The 24,933-nt window shown below is 32.0% G+C and overlaps 1 protein-coding gene across 2 annotated transcripts in view; it reads left to right on the forward strand.

The window, feature by feature from the left end:
- The window catches only part of LOC111694889 (uncharacterized), a 47,980-nt gene that overhangs the window by 7,335 nt on the left and 15,712 nt on the right, over positions 1-24,933 (forward strand). Inside the window, exon 1 of one of the 2 annotated variants that reach the window (XM_023463942.1) lies at positions 22,457-22,644. The exons of the other annotated variant lie outside the window; for it this stretch is intronic. Within the exon in view, the coding sequence (XP_023319710.1) occupies positions 22,610-22,644 (35 nt within the window). The 5' untranslated portion in view covers positions 22,457-22,609. Of the gene's footprint in view, positions 1-22,456; positions 22,645-24,933 lie in introns of those variants that run through there. 2 annotated transcript variants of the gene reach the window in all.

The raw sequence follows: 24,933 nt of genomic DNA on the forward strand, positions 1-24,933 counted from the left end.
AGAACGGACCGGACCAAATCCATCAAAACATTTCAAAATGATTTAGTGTTTGAATTATTTATCGTTTAAAGAATAGGGCGGAAAAACTCAAAACAGATGACCTCGTTTTTATATTATTAGTAAGTAGTAACATCATTAACACCCTCGACACCTTTCTCTCGCAGTAGGACTCAAAGAACATCTTCATGTCTATCTAAGATTAATATTTTTAAAGTGGAAGGCCTGTGTAATTTTAAGTAACCCGAGTCATGTGCCATGTCCGATTCCCATCTGTATTTACTATTTAAGCAACCATATTATAGTTGTTCTATGTCTCTACTGCATAAATGCGCAAGTCACTTTTATTGAGAAACCACAATTTAAAGTTATCAGTATTATGATAGAAAAACTAGGATATCATTTTTGACATACTGAGATCTGAGACAATGGTTTAAAGGGAACCAATCTGAATCGACATTCAGTTAAATTATGCCGAAAGTCATTTTCAATATAAAGCAATAGGATAGGTAAATAATTTTACATGTCATAATATTCAATACATTTATATCTTGTTCACTTTTAAAGAATTTAAACTTTTGCTTATCAAAGGAATTTAGTTTTTGTAACAAAATCAAATATTTAAACCTCAATACCTTTAGAACTCGATGTTGTAAACCTTTGAAACTTCAAACTCAGATTATTTGACCTAACAGAATTCATAGTTTGAAATATCTAAGGTCCTCAACATTTGGTTCCAATGATATAGTGATTAGAAAATCAGAGTTTGTGGCAAAGACTCAATTCCTTTGTCTCGATAACCCACCTACTTTCTCCTAATCTTTCTATCTTTCTATCTTTCTATCTTTCTATCTTTCTATCTATCTTTCTGTCTTTCTATCTTTCTATCTTTCTATCTATCTATATATCTATCTATCTATCTATCTATCTATCTATCTATCTATCTATCTATCTATCTTTCTATCTATCTATCTATCTATCTATCTATCTATCTATCTATCTATCTATCTATCTATCTATCTATCTATCTTTCTATCTTTCTATCTTTCTATCTTTCTATCTTTCTATCTTTCTATGTAAGGATGAACCTATCCCTGGTTCCTCCCACATGTTTAAATCCAACCTCTTTTGGTCATCCGTCATCCGTCATCTATCCTTACGAAGGTCGGGGGGTACATGAGATTAAGGAGGACCTGACACGCCCACTTTCATTTTTCATTGCAGAATACTCCAGATGAGTCCTATCAAGCTGTCGCCTGGGAAAAAAAGAAATTAAGTCTAACAATAAAGAAAGAATCAGCTAAGGTAGCAAAAAATCTGAAAAATAAAAAAAAAACCTGGACAAAGTTGTGAATTTTTTCCCCTGTCAAACGATGCAAATACGGTGTAGTTTTGCCCCTGTCAAACATTTCAAATACGCTTATAAGGGGAAAAAATAAATCGTTAAAAGTCAATTTAAAAGAGTGACCGGCAATGTATGGTAGTTGAACTGAAAATGCAGTATTGTGGAAAAACTTGTAAAGGATAGTTTGAGACATATAAAACGTTTCCACGATGCAAAATTACTGAGTTTGAGCGCAAAGTCGACGTTCAAAATCATCAATTTGGGTGGGTACGATTTGAGAATCTATTTTTTTAAATCATTAGATAACGACGTCGAAAAAAAACATAAATTTTGCAGTACACTAATTAGATATTTTGGAACATATTTCTCAAAAGAAAGGAATTGAGTCTTTGGAACAAAATCAAATATTTAAACCACAATATCTTTAGAACTCGATGTTGTAAACCTTTGATATTTCAAACTCAGATGATTTGATCTAACAGAATTCATAGTTTGAAATATCTAAGGTATGCAACATTTGGTTCCAAAGATATGGTGATTAGAAAATCAGAGTTTGTGACAAAGACTCAATTCCTTTGACAATAAATTAATGCTAGAGTAAATTATTTCGTTTTCATCATTATATTAAATTTCTCATTCTTTACGAATTTGTTCACACATATCTACAAATTCTTCAAATTTCGTCTATTCAAAAAAAAATTCCAGAATTCTACAGAATTTGTGTGTTGAGAATGAGATATTACAGAAACTAATAACTGAATAAGATTACTTCTTTCAATGATAAGAGTTAATTTTTATTTGCTCAACCTGTTCCTACACAACTTTTTAGTTTACTGTATATTTTTTGGTGATTTTTAACGTCGACTTTGCGCCCGAGCTCAGTAAATATATGTCGTAGAAACGAATTATATGTCTGAAATGATTCCTAAAAAGTAGCATAATACTACATTTAAGTTCAACCACCGGTCACTCCCTTAAAGAAATTAATTTTAAGGTTAATTATCAAACTAAATCTTTTTCTAAATAAAAGATGAATGACAAGCACTTCATTGCTAACAAATGAAAAGGAAAAAGCTTAAAACAATTTACTAAAAGTAAAATTATAAAATTCAACTCGCCAGCAAAAAGAAAACTTTGCAAACTAAAACAATAGTGATAAAGTAGTTTAAACAAGAAAATACGCAAGGTGGACAACCCCTTAATAGAGAGGTGTAAACCTTAACTGCTGGGATCCGCCCCTCTCCCTCCCCTCCATCCCCTCCGCCGAAACATGAGAAAATGGCAGAGTCTAATTTACGAGTTCTGGTTAACATTGACAGCATCCGGTTCCGCAAAAAGTCTTTTAAAATCTTAATTTAGGAAAATAATTCGAAAATGCCAAGATTATATCAAAACTTTTTACTTAGCTTTTAAAATTTTTTTCAAAAAATAAGATAGGAAAACAAGATAGAAGTAATTTTTTAGTATTCCCTCACAGTGATCTAAAGGTTGCAAACAAAAATATGAGAATGTTGCCAACTATGTGTGCTTTAAAGATCTAGGGCTACACAAAAGTTTCATAAAGTGAGTAAGTTAAAATCAAAAGCAAAGACGTTTTAACACTTTAAAGTCGACCAAGTCTTGCAACTTTGCATAGCAGTCTCCATCTATGTGCCCTGGAGGGACCCTGAGTTATCTGTCTCCAGGAAAACTAAAACCTGGATGTACTGTCTCCAGGAAATCTAAGACCTGAATATATGTGCCCTGGAAGGACACTGAGTTATCTGTCTCCAGGAAATCTAAAACCTGGATCTATGTACCCTGGAAGAACCCTGACACCTGAGTTAACTGGAAAACTAAAACCTGGATCTGTGTGCCCTGGAAGAACCCTGACACCTGAGTTAACTGTCTCCAGGAAAACTAAGACCTGGATAAAAGATCTTGTTCAGCGTGAGACAATGATCTTCAATCCTAAATAGTTGGAATCTAATTAACATTTGATACCATTTTATCGAGAATAACCAGAAAAACGGAAAAAGTATGAAATAGCAATGAAGAGATACCAGAAACAACCCCAATAGCATTGTTTAAGAAAATAAGTGTACTACAATTTTGGGAAAATGTTAACAAAACATGACCTGAGCGTGAGCTTAGAAGCACTTTTATGTTTTGCATTTTTTCGTTTTTTTCGTTTCGTGTTTGGTTTTGTTTTTCTTTTAAAATGACCATACTAAGATGTCAATATTATGTGTAGTTTTCCTTATACGTCATCACAATAATACGCATTGCGTCAACACCCCCTGAGTTGTGCTTAGGGGCGTACACAGAATTTTTTTTCTTTCAACTGGGGGGCCCAGCATCCGTCGGAGCCTGAAAACCCCGTTACTTCTAAGCTCCCATAGCCTCCTCGTTGGAGTTCTGCATCTTGTTTATAATGTTGGTTAGTTAGGTTGAGTATTGATTATATCCTATTCTCCTTTTCAATTCATCATCGGATACAGTAGAGGTCATTCTTTCAGTCATCATGCAGTCAATCAGAGATAGATACATAGATAGATACAGGGTTACTCACAAAGGATGAAACTTCAGAGACGACTGTACGGAATTAACACTGTCTGTGTCCCTGGAATCGTGACTCCCTGCAACTGTTAATAGATGTTTCACTCTTTGCCAAACCATTAATGAAGACTATTTTCAAGGCAGAAGATTTAATTCAGCCTAGAAATCGTCTTATTTTGATGTTCTCAGGTCGTCTTTACAGTCTTATCTTTTGTGGGTAACCCTGTATATAGATAGATTGATTGAAAGACCACTTATATACAAAAATAAATTGCTTTGATCAAAGGTCTTGACGGAGATCTTATCGTAATTGAACACAAGGGACCCTCCTTTAAAGTGATGCAATATGCATGCCCAATTCACAATGGTCTTTGACTATAATATCATAGATTAATTAAATATACAGAACGAACACTATAGCTTCTCATTTTAAAGATATAAGGGGTTTTCGTTCACAATAACCCTGAGGCAGTAACCCAAAGGAGTTCCGCGCAGGAAGCATTGAATTACAAGACAGAGAGAGAGCTTGCGCGTAGCTCCTTTGGGCTTCTACTTCAGGGTTATTGAAAAGACGACGTATAGTGTTCTATCTGTATTGTTAATTAATCTATGATGGGTTTTTGTTTTTGTTTTTCTTAGCATCCATTCTTTTTTTACATAATTGAATAGTTTCAGATTTTCTCTTTACTGTGGTTTAACAGAACTTTTTCTTAATGATCAATCTATTTATTGTTTAAAAAACCCTGTCTGTGGTTTATCAATCCATCAGTCAGTCAGTTGTTCCAAAAATAAAATATTTTCAATTGATGCTCCAGTCCCTTACTTTCTTTAGACCTTTATCTGAGAAACGATGAGGAAGATATTATTGTTTTTTTTTAATGAATAAATTATGTTAATTTTTTATTACAAAGTCAACGTTTTTAGAGCCTATCCTACTTTTTAGACACCCTGTGCTTTATACAGAGATTATGGTTAGGGTGGTTGCTCTCTATCTGAAAGAGTTTAAAGACACCCTTGAATACCTTCATTTTTTCATAACAATGTATATATGACATAATATCTTTAAAGGAATTGATTAAATTTTTATATTTTTGAGTTATGCGTTCAACCAGTCAGATTCAAAATATCAAAGGCTACGCTGCATTAGGACGCAGATAGATAGGGATTAGAATATTAGAATTTGAAATCTACAGAATTGGGTTAATCGTTCACTAACTAAAGAGACTGGGCCAATATTAAAACTTTTTAATGCTTCGGCCCCTGATCTGAGCTTTCCGAACTTTTAACTTTTAGAAGCTCTAAATGGGAAACTGCAGTAATTGGCAAAATCGTGAAGTATTTTTAATTTACTCCGTTGAAAGTTTAATGAAAAGTTGAAAATAAAATAAGGTATAAGTAAGTTTTAAAAAGCTGCATTTTACCAAATTTTACCTAAAAAATGGGATTAAATCTGCCACCTAATGCTCTCACCCTATAACCTTTATCATGCAGTAAACTAAGGCATATCAGCTGCTTGCAACCTGATTTATTAAGATTTCATGTTTTAACAAAATTAAGATAATAAACAAATAAATTCAGAACTAAAGATAAAACATTTGTGAACATGTTCTCATGTTGCTGAAAAATCTGTATTAATCAAAGTTTGGTCAAATTTCAATTGTTTTGTTGTTTTCCCGACCTCGACATTATAAACAATATCTCATTTCTGGGAATAATGTTCTTCTTAACATTTAAGAAATGTAGATTGTAGAATAGTTCTTTGAAATGAGGTAAAAACTTTTAAATAGATGAAATAGGTTTAACCCATTTAATTTTTTTTTTCATTGGAGGATTAAGCAATACTTTTGTGCGAGTTTACTATTAATAGAAAGATGAGGTTGTATTTACCAATTTTATATTTAAACTCGTAATGGGAGGAGGAGGGGGGGGAGAGAATTTCTTTTTTTATTAAAGACAGGTTTAACTTATTCTGTCCTTTCAAAAGTTCCTTACTCAGTCTTTCGTATTTTATTTGAAGTTCCAAACTCTAAGCAGTTTTATTAGATCCACGAATACCAAGAACTTCAACTGTAAATTCAAATAATCTCTAGAATTTTGAAATGAAACTGGTAAAAAGTTCTTCAATATTTGGTACTATGCACACAGTGTTAAAAAATGGGAATTGAACCAATTTAAATTTTTTTTTAACTTTAAATAAAAAATTCTTACATTGATAATCAAAAAATCATCTTTCATCAAGAAAACAAATAAAATTATGAAATTATCTTATTTTATTTTACCACTCATCCCTCTAAATATGGAAGAGCTGATGATTGGGTTGGATGGTTTAAATTTAAATTCTTAGAATTAACTGGAACTATGGAGTGTACATCTAACACTTAATTTAGTTTTAAAAATTGCAAATGATATTTTAGAATAATTCAACATCTGTAACCACCTTTCAACCCCTCTCTTTTCATAGTTTAAATTTCATTTTTCAAAACCTTTTAATAAAAGTTTCAATATTTCATAACTGTATTCTGTCAAAGTTTTCTTTCATTAAACTTTGCAATATGTTTATCCTAAGAGAAAAATAATAAAAACGTAAAAAAACCGATTGGTTTAACATGCTTCTTTTCTTGGTTAAATATTTGCATATATTTTTTCTGAGGGTCAAAATTTGGCTTAATATAAAAGAAGTAAAGTTTAAAATAAACAATTTTTAAATTTGTAAAACTTCTCCGATTTTTGTGCCCACACGCATTAACATAGAACAGATGTATCTCTATTTATTGTGGATTACAATTCAATTGTTAAAAGAAAAAAAATCTAAATTATTTTTTTTCTTTACTTAATTGTTTTACTCGTTGTATATTCGACCTCGGTTAAAATATAAATCTTTTTTTACATTCCTTGAACCGCTAATAATCTCTGTTTGCCCCCAATTTTCCCTGAGATTAATAAGTTAAATAGATCGTATATATTTCTAAAAATAAAGAAAATTGGGATCATTAACGCTGCATAAAACAACGTCTGAACTACGCCTGAAGTGCGCGATGCATGGGAATATAAACTAACCCGAGGTCACGCGACTGTCATTTCCCCCAGTACACCCTGTCAGGAGTGTGGGGGTTTTGGGTGGCTCCCTCGCCAATCCCCCCTCCCCCTCCTCTTATCCAAAAAACCTGCAATAAAAAAGTAGACTCGTCTCCTGTTAACCAAGACCACACCCAAGGCAAGAATTCGATCCAAACACATTTAATTCTTTCTTTTATCAATTAATCTAAACAAGAATAGGATCGTTCACAAATCACAATACAGTGATATTGTAAGATTAAAGTTTAATCGTTAAAAAAATATCAATTGAACATATATTCACATATTTCAGTAATTCATTTAGATACGTTATAAATTAATTTATAACTTGATATTTTTGTCCAAACCTTTTTTTGTCCAGTTCCAGGTACTAATGCAAGGAAAGTTAATTTAAAGGTGTACGCATTTTTTGTACTGCAGTGTACTGTCTTTGGGGGGAAAAGTAAACACAAGACGGATGTCACAGCCTGACACGGAATCCATTTCACAAAAATAATCTATAAAATTTTCTGGTCATAGGAAACATGTGAATTTTCAAAATCATCAAACTTAAATGCTTTAAACCTCCTCGGATACTAAACGAACACTAATGGATCTATTCTTGTTTACAAATCCGCCCAGAGAGAACTGGTTTTAATATGTACGCAGAGTATACTCGACGGCAATTAACTTTCCTTGCATTTGTACCTTGGTCCAGTTAAACAATGTGAGGTCTGTAGGGGCCTAAAAAAGATTGTATAGTTCAGGGGAGGGTGCATAACCTTTTTTAACTTAGCTCTTGTTGGGGCTTAATCCCTCCTGGAAATAATAGTTTTACTTTCCCAGTGAGCGGGGGGGGGGGGTTATCGCCCATATCCCCCTGTCTACGCGCCTGGTGGTCTATGAACAAGTATAAGGTGTATGAAGATGATTATCTATTGTAAGAATTACATGATTTCAAAACAAACGAGTTACAACATTTGCTTCAAAGCATCTGTCGATCCTAAAATCTTTTGATTGCCTAATAAACGATCAGACCAGAAAATCATTTCCCAATTAAAGACAGTGTTGTTCAATTGTAACCTTTATGTACCCCCCCCCCCTCTATTATCCTAATACATGCTCTGGTTTCACCCACGTGGGAAAATATAAAAATGACAAGTATTTTATCTGAAATTAATGACGTTTTTAAAAAGACATTTGTTTTCCCTAAATACAATATGTTGCCTTAAGACCAAATTTCTCATCAATATATTTTTAAAATTTTTGTTAACGAGTCTCAACATGCTCTTTGTGTATTTATATATTTAAATAATTCAGGTTTTGTAAAACATATGTTTGTAATTGGAAAATAGTTTTATTTTCACAGAATTTAAATAATATCCATAGAAACTATAAAAATAATTTAAAACTGCCTTTATCTCACAAAGTTGTTTACATGGAAACTAAATTTCAAGGATTGTTATGTAATATGTTGACATTTAAATCCCGAGGTTTCTCTTGCATAGGCTGACCAGAAATACATTTAAATATACAGATTGATCAATTTCTTCGAATGTATCTAATTATTTAAAACTATTAAAATTATTGATTTTTAAAAATTTGTTTTGAAAAATATTTTGAACAACCCTGTTTTAATCGCACTTGAAGATATATTAGAAACCGTGGCATTGGAAGATTAGATGGTACGTAAACGTATTGAGAAACCACAATTTATTTCGATTCATTTTTCCAGACTTTCTTTCAACAGTAAAACATTTATGTCTGCTCGAGAGATTTTAGTAAAAACTTGGAATTTATTTCCAATTCGCATTTTACGATTCATTTATTTATTTTCTTCTGTTTTTAGGTAAGTTTTTTATGCTTGGGACGGACTGCCTCGGACCTACTGACTCAATGACCACGTTTATAAACCAAAGACAGCTTAATACCTCAGATTGAGCATGTGTAGTTACTCCGTGCCAGATTGTCTCTCTTAGCTTTGTTTAAATTTAACTGATTATTCTCCTAGGGAATTGAGACTTTGCCACAAACTCAAATTTTCTAATCCCTTTATATTAGATTGTGTAAAACTTTGATTGTTAAAACTTAGATTATTTAATCTACCAAAATTCATATTTTAAAATATCTAGATTCTACGGGATTGGGTTGCAAAGATTTAGGGATTCGAAAATTAGAGTGTGTGGCAAAAACTCAATTCCTTTATAATCCTTTCATCTTTGCTTTCTCATGTTTTCTCATGTCATAGATTTAGATATTTCACATGTCATAGATCTTAGATATTTCTCATGTCATAGATCTTAGATATTTATCATGTCATAGATCTTAGATATTTCTCATTTCATAGATTTAGATATTTCTCATGTCATAGATCTTAGATATTTCTCATCTCATAGATCTTAGATATGTCTCATGTCATAGATTTAGATATTTCTCATGTCATAGATCTTAGATATTTCTCATGTCATAGATCTTAGATATTTCTCATTTCATAGATTTAGGTATTCCTCATGTCATAGATCTTAGATATTTCTCATGTCATAGATCTTAGATATTTCTCATGTCATAGATCTAAGATATTTCAAATGATAAATTCTTCAAGATCAAATAGTTAAAGTTTGAAATATAAAAAGTTTGACCACATGAGGTTGTAAATAAAGTTTAGGTGAGTGTTCAGTTCCATTTAAAATTGACCAAAGGATCTGAGCTCTTGTCACAAACTCTTATTATTAACCCCTTATACCTTTGCAACCCATTGTCTATATACCTTTGCAACCCATTGCCTATATACCTTTGATATTTCTAACTATGATTTCTATAAGATCCATTGATCAAAGTTTGAATTATCAAAGTTTAAGATTATCAGAATGCAACGTTATAGGATTAGAAAACTTGAGGTTGTTTGAAAAACTGAGTTCCTTTGGTCTGATTAGGAGAAATATAAACATGATTAATCCTCTCCATATGGTTCCTATACAGACGGTCTAATTAGACCACATTTTATCCAACTCATAAATCTGGAAGGTTTGGCAGTTGTGTGAATATACATACAACGATAATTTGGTCAAATTCAAGGAAATCAGAAACTTTAAACACTTATAATCAACGAAAGCAAAGAAACTGAACACTAAAAACCTAAATTTTTAGTCTATATAGATCTTTACAACCTGATGGTAGAATGCCTTTATATATCAAACTTTTACTTCTTAATGTGACAGAAGTCTTAATTTAAAATATTAACAGTCTACGACATTAGGAAGCAAAGATATAAGATATAGATAATGAGAGTTTTAGTGTGATAATTTCTTTGTGAGTCATGTAAACATGGCTATAGAGTTTGTTTTTAATCTTTGTTAAGAAACAATCTCAAGAACTGACGAGGGTCAACCCAGACCGAAATATATTTTCAATAAATGTGGAACTAACATCTACTTTTTTACTCTACAGAGGTTTGGTCCATCACCATCACTGAATTTTAAACATGGCTATATAAATGTTTCTTTGAATAATAAGTCAGATCTATTCAAATGTAATTTTTCTGCAAAACTTTTCTATTCGTGAAACTGGGTTTTTGAAAACAGATCTTGTTGTTTTGTGTCTCTGTTTCAGTTTCTTAATTATAGAATTTTGTGTGTTGGCAAATTGGAAAAATTGTATTGAAAACAGAAATTTAAGGGATTTTCTCATATCTTGTGATGTCCGAAAAACATAAATTCTATATGAACCACCCCCTTGCCCCCCCCCCTCTCGAAAACTGATATTGTTAGCTTACAATCGACTGAGGAGTATGATCATTGGCCATGAAAAATGTTTTAAGGAAAATGAAAAAATCTTAATATTGATTTAACATATAAGAAAATGCACGAAAAAAATCTTATTGATAGCTTTCTGTTTATCATTTCTTTGGAAATTCTAATACAAATAACTTAGAACAAAAAAGTAAAATTTTTTCATAAAGATTGAAATTCTTTTTAGTTTATGGCTAGTGGCACATGTAAATGCTAAACCTAACTCATAATGTCTTGTTTTAAAAAAAAGGAGCCCGCTTCAGCCAAAAGATCCTTACACCACAATTAAATTAATAATACCCCCCTCCCTTCATGCTCTTATAAATACCCCCTCCCTTCCACTACCTTTCCCCCCATGGTTTAAATTCCATATGCTTGCTAACACAATTGGCCTCAAGTGATTTCTCGACGTTGATAAATCTTGATAAAAACATTAGATATATTGCAGTGATATATAAAACTAATTTTCTATAATCTCCAGAACAATTACACCAATATCAGATTCTTAATAACAGTTAATTTTTCTAAACATTTTTTAGGAATTACGCTTTTTTCGGGAAGATTCCAAACATTTAATATTTTTTTATTTTTGTTGCAAAAGTACCTGAAAGTTCGAGACTCTTTGGAAACCACTGAACACTCTCCTCAAACTCTTATTTTCTAATCCATACATCTTTCATTTTCAACCCTGCATTGGTTTGGTATTAGTCTTTGATATTTTAAACTTTGGCCATTTGATCAAGCATAATAATGTTGCAAAGATATCAGGATCAGAAAATTAGAGATTGAGAGAGTAATCAGTTCCTTTGAAAACATTTTCATTTTGATTTTCTGCCTACGTTGCAGGAGAGGTTAAGAATAAGGATGTGTTTAGTTGTTTATTAATCTCAACCCACCTGACCCCCAGGGAGAACTTTAGCTTGAGAGATTGGAACAAAACCTTGAGTTCATAACCTTTTAGCAACCTATTATAATGATATCCAACCCTGAGCTGAACCTACTATAATGATATCCAACCATGAGCTGAACCTACTATAATGATATCCAACTCTGAGCTAAACCTGTTATAGTGATATCCAACCCTGAGCTGAACCTATTATAATGATATCCAACCCTGAGCTGAACGTACTATAATGATATCCAACTCTGAGCTGAACCTATTATGAGGATATCCAACCCTGATCTGAACCTATTATAATGATATCCAACCCTGATCTGAACCTATTATAATGACATCCAACTCTGAGCTAAACCTATTATAATGATATCCAACCTCGAGCTGAACCTACTATAATGATATCCAACCGTCCAGAATTAATTAAATATAACTGATCCTGTCTTGAAACATAATCCAACTCTGCTGGGTTTTGATTAAGGTTTATTGACTCCAGGATGCAAAACTTTCAATCCCGATACTACGATTACAATTAAATAAGTAAGGTTTTTCGCTGTAATAAGTATTTTTTTCGCTGGGTAGTTTAAGGATATAAAATAAAGGAAATGAAACACTCCTTACCAACTCTAATTTTTAATCCCTATATATTTGCAGCCTGATGGTTTAAACACCTATGATATTTGAACATAGTATTGTTTGACATCTAGGACATCAGGTTGCAAAATAATAGAGATGAGAAAATTTGAATTTGTGGCAAGTGTTAAGTTATTTTCCCAATATAGTAACAAAAAATATGATATTCAGTAATTGAGATCAATGAATAACCCTGAACAATTAAAGCACTCTGACTTTCACCTTTGGCCCGTTTTATCTTGTCAGACCAATAAATCAGAAAACAGATCATATAAATTACACCCCCTCCCTACCCAGTTTTTTTTCTCATCTTTGTTAGCAGATGGTCATTTTTTCGGTTATAATTATACAAAAGATATTTAGGAACAATTTTGATCCTGTTAGTGTTGCTGTAAAGACACAGTAATCTTCTGATCCTGATTAAATACTCTTTTTCAGGAAAAAACTTAATTTCAAGAAACGCAACATATTTACAGAAAACACTAATGTGATAGATAATAAAAAAATTTCTTTGAAAGATTATTTATCCCGGTTCACATCTGTTGCTTGGAGATGATTTTAACTTTTCAGTTTCTCATCTTCAAATTCCATTATACAGTTCCTATTCTCTTCTTCAAATTCCATTTTACAATTCCTATAATCTTCTTCAAATTCCATTATACAGTTCCTATCCTCTTCTTCAAACTCCATTATACATTTCCCATCCTCTTCTTCAAATTCCATTATACAGTTCCTATCCTCTTCTTCAAATTCCATTATACAGTTCCTATCCTCTTCTTCAAACTCCATTATACATTTCCTATCCTCTTCTTCAAATTCTATTATACAGTTCCTATCCTCTTTTTCAAATTCCATTATGCAGTTCCTATCCTCTTCTTCAAACTCCATTATACATTTCCTATCCTCTTCTTCAAATTCCATTATACAGCCTATCCTCTTCTTCAAACTCCAATATATAGTTCCTATCCTCTTCTTCAAATTCCATTATACAGTTCCTATCCTCTTCCTCAAACTCCATTATATAGCTCCTATCCTCTTCTTTAAATTCCATTATACAGTTCCTATCCTCTTCTTCAGACTCCATTATATAGTTCTTATCCTCTTCTTCAAATTCCATTTTACAGTTCCTATCCTCTTCTTCAAATTTCATTTTACAGTTCCTATTTTACAGAATTATCATCTTTTTGACTTTATTTTAAGAGATTAAAGGAATAATTTTATCTTTATTTTTCATTTCTCAGTTAAACATTCAATTATGATGAAAGCTCAAAGTTCACAGAACAGTCCGGTTGAATTCTATCAGAACTCATGCAATCGAACAAAAAGCGACCAATCGAATCTGATTAGTCGAGCCTCGAGTTTTCTGAAATTTGAACAAAACCCCATAAATAAGTTGAAAAACTGGCTTAGTGTAATAACCAACCCTTTGTCTGAGATCTTGCCAACCAATGTAAATAGAAGTTTAGGTAATTTTACAGGGATTTCTTTTGGGGCCAGGTTCCAGCTTAAATCAGGACAAAGAGACGTGCACAGGAAATTATAGCTATCCGTCTGTACGTACAATCCATTGTTCAGAGATTTGTTTTGATATTTTATTCTTGTTGATAATATAATAACATATTCCATACCTAACCTTCTTTATGTGTTGGTTCAGACCATTTCTAATCCAGCACAATCTGGGGGCAAGAAACACTTTGAGAATACAATGGTTGGACCTCATTATGGTTTTGCATTGTACCCGGAGCAGAGAGGAACCCAGACCAACTAGTATTAGGAATAAATTACAATATTTTCTCCTCCCTTTTTACTTGAACCTATAAAGGGGACGTATCTTTTAACTGACCTTTCATTTTCAGAGGGACATGTCCGATTCACAACTATTTTCGTCCGAGAAAAAATGATAAATGTATCCTTGTCATTTATATCTTAAAAGGGTCATTTAAAATTACGTTGGCAGTCTTTTAAATCATTTCGAATTTTCATAGTTTCTCCTATACAATATACAATACTTATGTTCTTTGCGAATTTTTGCTTCTTTAGGGGGTCGTTTGAAACCACTTGAAAGTATAATTATTAAAACAAAAGAAAATGCACTTTTCTCTCAAATATTTTTATTGTGCCGGTAGGCTTCCTTTTGTGGTAGCTTTATTAGCACTCATGGGGTGTGTATAGTGGAAAGGCTCTGTATATCAGAATAATAGATGGGTGTAGTTTTTGATCGGTTTTGAATAGCCGGGACGGATTCGGGAGCCGATTTCTAAATGCGTTCGTGGTTTCTCAGAGATCTATCAAAAACTGTATCAAACAGCTATTTCTTTATTTAGTTTCTAAAGATTTAGATATTTATAGGTTTTTAATATTATCCAGACTCTAATCGTGAGTGGTTTACTTATTCTTTAAAATCTTATTCGAAATTGTTGACGTGGTTTTAAAGCATATAGCAAGCTTTAACAACAGGGTTTAAAAATATGATAAGACGGAGTATTCATGTGTAAGGTAATCAACTGCCATATTACACAATAGTCTACCCACTTTTAAAAATTGCGCACAAACTATTTAGAACAGACCTTAATTTGCCACTTATAAAAAGTTTAACCCTTTTTACCCTAAGTGCATGCTTATATTTTTAGGTTTAAAGATGTATTTGACAAAATCCTGCTCAATCATTTATCTACTCCTAAGTATAGCTTAAATGTATATCTCCGATAGCAATCTCGAGCAGGGTTAGAGTGTTTAGATCTAGGATGGATTCCGAATAGAGCTGGGTCGTATACTGCAAGATTTCTAATTGGTAGTGTTGGGTCAAGTAACGGGAGTTTAACTTCCCTCCTTCTTATACCCATGAACTGTTATATACACATTCCTTCTAGATCCTTCTATACAACATATATACAAGTATATTAATAAATAATAATAATAATAATAATAATAATAATAATAATAACAATGATAATAATAATACGATTAATATTAATAATAGTACTATTACTTCTAATAATGATTATGATAATGAAAATATATGAAAATTTAAAAACTAAGATGAGAGAAAAAAGACCCTCTCCAGAATTTAAATTTATATACGGGACCCCCAAATTTAAACTTTACCCCTAACCTAATTACCCTTTTTTAGAAACTCTGTATGAGAAAAAAATGTAAAGTTTTAAACAAAATAGCAAGTGGATTATAGGTCTTTTTCAAAGCAATTTTAGCCAGGGGGGGGGGGGTTCGCGATATATTCGTAAACTTTGAACAACAAGAAGGCCTTTGGTTTTTTTTCACTTATGGTGTATTTTCTCTTTAATGAGTTTAAAAGTTTGAATTGCATTTTTAAACTCAAGAATGCAGGACATTTAAAAGATTTTAGTGCACTCATGATGATGCCAACCTTGTTCTTGATTAGGGTTTAATCTTTTTATGACTTTTTTCAAGTTTATGTACAATTCTTTTGTACAAGGCCAAACTCAAAGTGCTTAGCATTTCAAATATAATTTTTATTGATGTTTTGCCACAAACTGAAATTTGTAATCCCTATATCTTTGCAACCTGATGTTGTAAACCTATAGTATTTCAAACATAGATTATTTGATCTAATAGAATTGGTTTGCAAAGATATAGAGATTAGAAAATCAGAGTTTGTGGCAAAGGCTCAATTTCTGAGCAATGAGTATATCTATTTTCTAAAAGATTTTTAAAGATTTATACAAGTACGCAATGGATTTTCAACGACATAAAACCCGCTTTTTCTTCCGACAATAATTTATGTTTCTATTAATGTAACAATACAAGCTTTGCAAATAAGTTCAAAACTCATTAAAAAAGTGAATTAATGATCTCCTGGGATTAACTATAATTAAACCATATTACATAAATTCTGAGCATGATAAGTATGAAGGATAAAGCAAAATTAATCAAGGCTTATGCTTAAACAAGGTTTTGAAGGGGACTCAGTCGCTTGTTTTGGCACAATAATGTTTTGTTCATATATGCGTAAAAATTTTTAAATTGCACTTTTCCAATTCAATTTACACAATCTGACTGAAGACTGGGGACCATATTGACGGTTCATTTTAAATGAAGTTAACTTATATATTCCTGTAACATTTTCCTCCCATCACTTTAATCAGACACTGTTTTATTGGGTTAAAATTCATGTTTCTTTCTTTTATTAAAATTATAAATTGCTCACTTTCCTTTTCTTAAACATGTGCTTATAGAGCTATAATCATATAAATTTTCAAGAACAATTTTACAAAAGTAATAAATTGCAGTTTTCTGAAAAATCTGAATTGCATTATTTTGCAGTTTAATTGTAGAACAGGCTCTATAAGAATATTGCGAAATTCTTAATTTTAGAAAACACTTTACCACAACATATAACATATATGCGTCACAACATATAAAATATATGCGTCATAACATATAACATATATGCATCACAACATATAACATATATGCGTCACAACATATAACATATATGCGTCATAACATTTTAGACAGAAGAAGTAGGACTAATGTATGCGAAATAATTGGTACATTGTTATTTCGTACACTCTTGTATGCCGAGTCTATTAGCGCCTGATCCAATCAGGGTTCAGTCATGTGTTTGGTGTCTATTCTGAACCAATAGCGGTAACATCTATCTTTCTATCTATCTCATCATCCAATTTGAGATAAATCATTATATCGGCGCTATCAGTAAATGGAAATATTTACTTCTACTGAAAATATAGTGCATATCTGCTCTAGTTCTTGATTTTACGTCCATGTATGAATAAAGAAAATTTGTATCTTATCAACGGTTCTTCCTAAAGAGAAGATTTTAATCTAACGTGATGAGATATACTTTAATTTGACATACATATATCCTTGCATATAGGAAATTTTGTGATGTAATATTTCATTATAAAAGTTAAATAGATAATTAGATAAACAGTTTAAATATATTTTTGTCGTGTATTTATACATTGTTAACCGTTATTCTAGATACTATTTATAAATATAGAACTTTAAACTACACAATATGTCATGAAGCATTTTTAGGAATTTAAATTGAAAATTATTTTATTTTTGACTAAATCAATATCGTTAGATTGATATATTTTTACATCGTTGCAGTTTTGATTAACATCATACCCCAGCCCCCCAAAATTCCTGTTTATTTATCTTTATATATATATATATTAACCCTGGAGCAATCGACCCTCTCTCCTACCCTATCTATCCATACACTCTGACCTAGATCAAGAATGTATTCTCATAAAACCTATCTCAAGATAGTATCGGAGAAATTCAGTCAGAACTGTTTTTTAGTTTATGTTAATTTGTGCAACACTGCTAGAGGAGGGGCGGATGTATATCCATATTTTATACGTGTTTTTTATGTTTTTACATCAGAAGTGCATTAGAAATTTTCTATTTTTAATTTGAGCTAAAATTGAGTACAGGATGGATATGTTAGAGATGGGTTAGATACTCCTGTATACTGTATCCAGGAGGGTGTAGGAATGGTTTGGAAACTCCTGTATCCGGTATTATCCAGGTGGGGTTAAGGATGGATATGATTCTCCTGTATCCAGGTGTCCCTAAACCCTCCTAAGTTGTTCTAACCTTGGAGAAATGCCATCAAAACATCTTTAACCTGAATATTTGGATAAAAACAACAAATTAAGTCTGACCTTCGAGCCACCCCCTCATTCCTTAAAAACAATAATATTCCATCCTATGTCCTCCAGCTGATTTATCCTTTTCAGGGTCAAGGATCAGTTTAAAGGGATCTGTTAACAATGAAAAAGGGATCTTAAAACTCATAAAAATTGGCCAAAAAATTAAGTTATAAAGGGATTGTTCTCTCCGCACTAGAAATGTACATATAACTCCAATTTTTGAATGTCCCAGAGTCCTATAGTCGTCAATTTTAGTTTGAAAAATTAGCAATCCCTTACAATGTAAAGAGTAGGCGTGTAACATTTATAGTAAGGAAGAAATGCCCCCTCTGCCCCCCCCCCCNTAGTATCTAGTATCTTCTAGTATCTAGTATCTTCTAGTATCTAGTATCTTCTAGTATCTAGTATCTTCTAGTATCTAGTATCTTCTAGTATCTAGTATCTTCTAGTATCTAGTATCTTCTAGTATCTAGTATCTTCTAGTATCTAGTATCTTCTAGTATCTAGTATCTTCTAGTATCTAGTATCTTCTAGTATCTAGTATCTTCTAGTATAACTCATGTTATATGTGTATTTATGTTTAAATATTTTGCATAATATTTTATTTGTTCAAATGTGTATAATGTTTTATATGACGCTTAAATAATCCTATAAATACGCATTATTTACGCACTGCAGATAGATATAGATTAGATATAGACCATTGTGTTTGGGTATACATGTATTGTACTGAATATAATAGTATACTTATATACGTATATATGCATGCATATTGTATACATCAACTCTATATCTTTATAGGATTCATTCTAATGTTGTCCTATTGAAAAATGCTCATTCCTTTATAAAAAGCTGGTTTTTTGGTATGCAACAATTTTCATTTAATCCCGCCGGGACATATTCATTGAAAGATACTTTGAAAATTTACAAAGGCAAAAAAACCGCAAAATCTGCAAGCCCTCAATCGGGTTTATCATTGAATCCCCTCTTTAAAAAGGAATGATACATTCACTTAATTTTTTTTTACTTTTGGTTTAAGATGAATTATCAAGTCTCTATTAAAGCACCAATTATCAAAGTGCAATCGTATTTTTTGTGACATCCTGCAGAGTTAAAGGATATTTTACATTATTTACAATTCCACCTTTTTATTTATCTTTTATTCATTATTATAGAAATTTAAATATAAAAAGAAAATTGGTCGTTTATAAAACATAGAAATATTTTTAGCAATACACCCCTATCATTATACTCCCATAGACCCCTGGAGTGATAATTCTTCTACTACTTCTACTACTACTTCTACTACATCTACTACTTCTACTTCTCTACTGCTTCTACTACTTCTACTATTTCTACTACTTCTACTACTTCTACTACTTCTTCTATTTCTACTACTTCTACTACTTCTACTACTTCTACTACTTCTACTACTTCTTCTACTTCTACTTCTTCTATTACTTCCACTACATCTTCTACTTCTACTACTTCTACTACTTGTACCACTTGTACTACTTGTACTACTTGTACTACTTGTACAACTTCTACTACTTCTACTGCTTCCACTAATTCTACTACTTGTACTACTTGTACTACTTGTACTACTTGTACTACTTGTACTACTTGTACTACTTGTACTACTTCTACTGCTTCCACTAATTCTACTACTTGTACTACTTGTACTACTTGTACTACTTGTACTACTTGTACTACTTGTACTACTTGTACTACTTGTACTACTTCTTCTACTTCTACTACTTCTAATACATCTACTACTTCTACTTCTCTACTGCTTCTACTACATCTACTACTTCTACTACTTCTTCTATCTATTTTACTCTGCATATTTAGAGTCTATAAAACCATACATCTTGTATCTTGTATCTTTTATCTTTCGACTGTATCTATAAATCCTACACTGTCTGATATTCATTCTCCCACGCTCTTCTCCCTCTCCTTCTAAACCTTCTCCCTCCCTTCCTTTTACCTTCAACCTTCTCCTTATTAACCTTCTCCCTTCTCCATTCTCCCATATAAAAATTTTCCCTTTTCTCCCTTTTACCTTCTCCACCTTCTCATCTCTCTCTTCTCCCTTCTCACTTTTCTCATCTCCCTTCTCTCCCTTCACAACCTTTTTCCTTCGTGATTATTTTTTACCTTAAAATTTTCGCCAGCCAATTTCCATTCCCTGATCCATTCTCACATTCCTTACGCTAAAATTCCCCTATTTACGCATTATCATTATTTTCCTAAATTCTTAATTCTCGATAAAGCTTACACCCTGTAAATTATAGTACAGACATTAGATATGCACAATAATTCTAGATACATGGTTACCTACATAGGATTAGACTGAAAACATGGCCTGAAACTCTGTAAATTTGAGGACTCCAAGTTTGAGTTAAGTCTTTTTTGATAATTTGAAGTTTTCAATTACAGGGAACCCTGAATACACGGGAACAGACAGCTATAACTTAATTATCATCCTTTGGAGGAACCCTGTATATCCTGAACTCTTAAAACTGCACATAATCTATTAATTTTGCACTTCATACATATAACTAAAAATATTTTGCACAATATTTTTGCACACTTGAAAAAATTAAACAATTTTAACATATTAGCTGGCTCATGACTATATAAAGAGAATTGGGTGCAGTTTAAATTGTGCAGTGATCATGGATTATTTAATTCAAATCTGAAAATAATATTTTGACACCTTGGATGCATAAAATCATATTGCCCCCTCCCTCTCCTCTCACCCTCTCAAATAGACAAAGTTTTTTTGTTCATGCTGTGACCTTTAAAAACCTTCTAAATGATCTAGTGTTAACGTTTCTAAAAACTCATTTAAGCCCGTTTCCGGCCCCCGCAGGTTTATATAAGTTTCTAGAATCCTGGGTGGTTGGTGACAGGCGACCTTCTGCTAATGTCAAAATATCAAAATTTATGTTTTCCTTTTCTTCTCTCGTGAAACGTGAAAATTGTTAAAATGTAAAATGTACATACATTCAAACTATTTTTGAACACTTAAAGGGACTGTACAGTAAAGACGTAATTTCAAGTGACCCCTCACCTATTAGTGACGAGAAGGTCAATTTTGACCGAGTGAGGTTTTTTTTAAGTGTTTTAAACTAAATGTCGTCCTGTCTTTTCCTGCACTTTCCTTAGGATTCCCTGTTTTCAAACATATTTTATATTTGACGTAACTTCAAAATTGGGGTTTTTTTATTTTCAATTTTAAAACCCCCCAAAAAACAAGATTTTGAATTCGGAAGAAACCCAAAAGAACACCCTGTAATTTAGTTTTGAATCTATAAAATTGTCAATTTTTTTGCTAGAAAAAATTTAAAGACATTTTTGGAAACTTCTTTTAAAGATCTAAATAACTAAAACATGAAAAATAAAGTTTTCAAAATAATTAGATAACTATGAATTACCAAAGTTTTTTAGATTTTCATATTTTACAGGTCACCCTGTACAAAAAAAATTTAAAATTTAATTGAATATCGTTTTTCCATGAGTACAATCAAGTTTTGTTTTGACAAGATCCTTCTAAACACAACTTTACTAATGGTTAATGGTCTCGTCACTAATGGGTTAAAAAATAGTGGCATGCCCGATTCAGAACAGTAACCTGTCCATCTTTATCAGAGCAACTGTGGAGAATATATCGTATCGGGATTGTTGTAAATTACGTTCCTTTTATCTGCATAAAATCAACCTAAAAATAAGTTATCAATTTTTTAGAAGTTTGCGGATATTTTCATAATTTTGGCTCTGTGTAAGATTGATGATTGACCGTTGTTAATTTGGCATCTCATGTAATTGGAGGGTCACTTTAAATCACGTTGACAGTCCCTTTAATCCAACTCCTCTCTAAAGCAGCCAAATTAATTGGCTGCTTTCTCTGGCTGAAAAATATAATAAGAAAATCCAGCCACCATAATTTAGTTTGATCCTTTCAATCAACTTCAAACAAAATTGTCAATAATTGAAAAATTTGGAACTGTTAAAAATTATAGTCTAAAGTTTGACACAAAGATACGGAAATTATACAACATTACGCAATTTTACTCATCCTCTACATTATTGAATTAAATTTTTTATTTCCAATTGATTTGTTGATGCATGTTTTGCGTCTTAACATGACGCATTTAACTTGTGTGCAATCGATGCTTTAAAACGTACGCTAGCAGATGGCAATGATACTAAAACGTACGCAAAGGTTGCGTCGTGAAACCCCTTAACTAAATTAAAGTAACACGCTGTGCTGGCAGTTGGTCCCTCTTGTTTCCTAGATTTCTGTTCTACGCCTTCATGTAAAGAAAATTTTAAAATTGATTATTTGTCTGAAAATTGCCCAGTACACTGTTAAATGCTTTATTCACAACTTAACAAATTATTAATGTATTTCTTTTGCATAAAATTGGGCAAAAATAACAGTCTATAGCTGTATACGAACACCCTACAGTATAGTGTACAAACTGTACATGTACTCTTTTCCTAATTGTTTAAAATATCTGTTTCTCGGTCTACTGCGTTAATATCGTGTGAACATGGTTTCGCTGAGAAAGTAAAACAAATCTATACAATATCAGACCTGAAATTGTGCAGTTAGGTTTGGAGAAGATACCAGGATACAACCTGGACTCCTTCCTTTCTCCAGGTACCCAGGAAACCATGTGGACACGATATGGCACCGGAGACCCCAACGCCAGTAAAGAATAGGTAAACTGTGATAGTGAAACATTCTTGAAGAAGTTAGGTTAGGTCTTCTCCTGCGTTATTTTTTTCCGACTAGGGTTTACTCGTGCAGAGAGAGACGGATTTATCATCCATCTCATCTCAAATTATACAATTTTAAATAGTTAAACATCTACATTTGACATTAGTCCTTAAACATCATTCAGTTCATGATTTATAATTTTTCAAAGAGTTTTCATGCATTCATCGTATTTTTAATGTATTCAAGGGCTTGGCTCTTCAAAACTGTCCCGTCTTTGCATAGATTTAACTACATTTTCATCTTAAGCAGATCATATTTAAAAATTGTTGAATGGGGGGGAGGGAAGGGGTCTTGAATATAAGCTTCGTGTTCTGAGGTCCCTTTAAGAAGCACTAGGGAATTCCACAGAGGTAATAATAATTAAAGGGAATGGGAGAAAGGGAGGGGAATGTGGAGAAAGGTAAGGGGATGAGGGAAGAGACGGGGGATGGGGGAAAAGGGAGGGGAATGGGGGCTTGAAGATGAGATAAGGAGTTGATTTATGATGCTCATTATAAACTTTATATTAGCTTAATCTAAGTTTTGATGATAATCATTATCATTGTATATAATACTAAATATTAAAATAAATTGCAGGAATGCTAATTATTATGTTGAAGTCAGAATATATATATAAATATATGTTTTCAGAAGTCATAACATGCTCATATACTTACAGACTGCAATGCACTTGATTTTAACTTCAGTTTTTAGGAATCAATAGGCAAAATTTTGGCATGAGAGCTTGCAACATTTGAATCACTATAATAATATGAAAGTGAAGGGGGTTAAGATCAATTTGAACCCCCTCCCTTCTCCTCCATCTTTAGATCTAATTGATCCTGGAGATATTTCATCCTCCGTTAGGTTTCCAGTCACCCTGAACCCTGTCTCCGAGTACTAAGTTATATGGGAACCTAGAGACAAACCACTGAAACCAAAACTTATAAAGAAAAAATTACAGAAATTAAATCTACAGAAAAACTATTTTTCATAGAATGAAAAGTTTTCAATTAGGTTCTAAATGGTCCGCTATTAAAAGAAACTTTTTTATTTTTCTAAAGTTTAACAATTTTTTGCCAATTGTGGATAATTTATAATTTAAAAATCGAAGGTCTACGAAATCAGGTTGCAAAGATATTAGAATGAGAACAATAGAGTTTTAAAACATAAGATTAGGATATTAAGTATTCAGAAGAATACCATTAAGAAGAATGAACGGAAGAAAAAGACGACATCTAGTAAGCTGAGTCTCCTTAGTTTACAATAGAAGAAACTTAATTAGGTGTAATTAGTAATTATATTCTTTAAACATGCATAATTAAACGCTTTATTTCACTTACATTTGGGATTTCAAGCGGTAAATCTTTTTTAGTCTATCCACAATAATAATTTAACAATACTGATAACCTTAATTGAGAGAATTGAGAGACATTTTTCCAATAATTTAAAGATTTGAAAAATTAATAAGAAGCTGATATTGCAATAGATTAATTATTGTTCTTTCTGTTAACCCTAAAAAGGTTTGAAGAAGGGAAGGGGGCTCGTCATATCACTCGAGTTTCAAACTTCTTAACTTTTTGAAAAAGTAAATTTGGACAGCCCCCCCCCCCCCCAACTCTTTAGGGTTAAAATATATTTTGTGACGTTCAGATATATTTAATTTTTTCACACAAAACCAAAATAAATTATATTAGATTAGGTCTGATTGAATAAGACAAGGTGTATTGTACGCGATAATTTACCATATTATTAACTTAATAATTGAATATAAAAACCTCGGTCTTTTTAACTCCGATCAACCGGTGATGGTGGGGGGGGGGGGGGTACCCAAGCTTTATGTTAGAAATGTAACAAAATGAAAAATATATTAATGTCCCTCTAGGGCTGTTGGGTAGTATTGATAATGGGAAGATTGCTGATACAGTCAGAATCTGATATATGAAGTTTCAGACATACATATCAGACATTCCAGAGACCATCATTTTATCATCAAAACAGTCAACATTTTATTAATGAACAAACCACTAACAACCTATTCTAAGGTCTATAGAAGCGCGTACTGCGTACTAAATATACGTTATCTTGGGAATTGAGTGTTTGTAACAAAATCAAATATTTAAACCCCAAGATCTTTAGAACCCGATGTTGTAAACCTTTGATATTTCAAACTCTGATTATTTGATTTAACAGAATTCATAGTTTGAAATATCTAAGGTCTACAACATTTGGTTCCAAAGATATAGTGATTA

Source organism: Eurytemora carolleeae, unplaced genomic scaffold, assembly GCF_000591075.1.
Source record: "Eurytemora carolleeae unplaced genomic scaffold, Eaff_2.0 scaffold91, whole genome shotgun sequence".
Taxonomy (NCBI): domain Eukaryota; kingdom Metazoa; phylum Arthropoda; class Copepoda; order Calanoida; family Temoridae; genus Eurytemora; species Eurytemora carolleeae.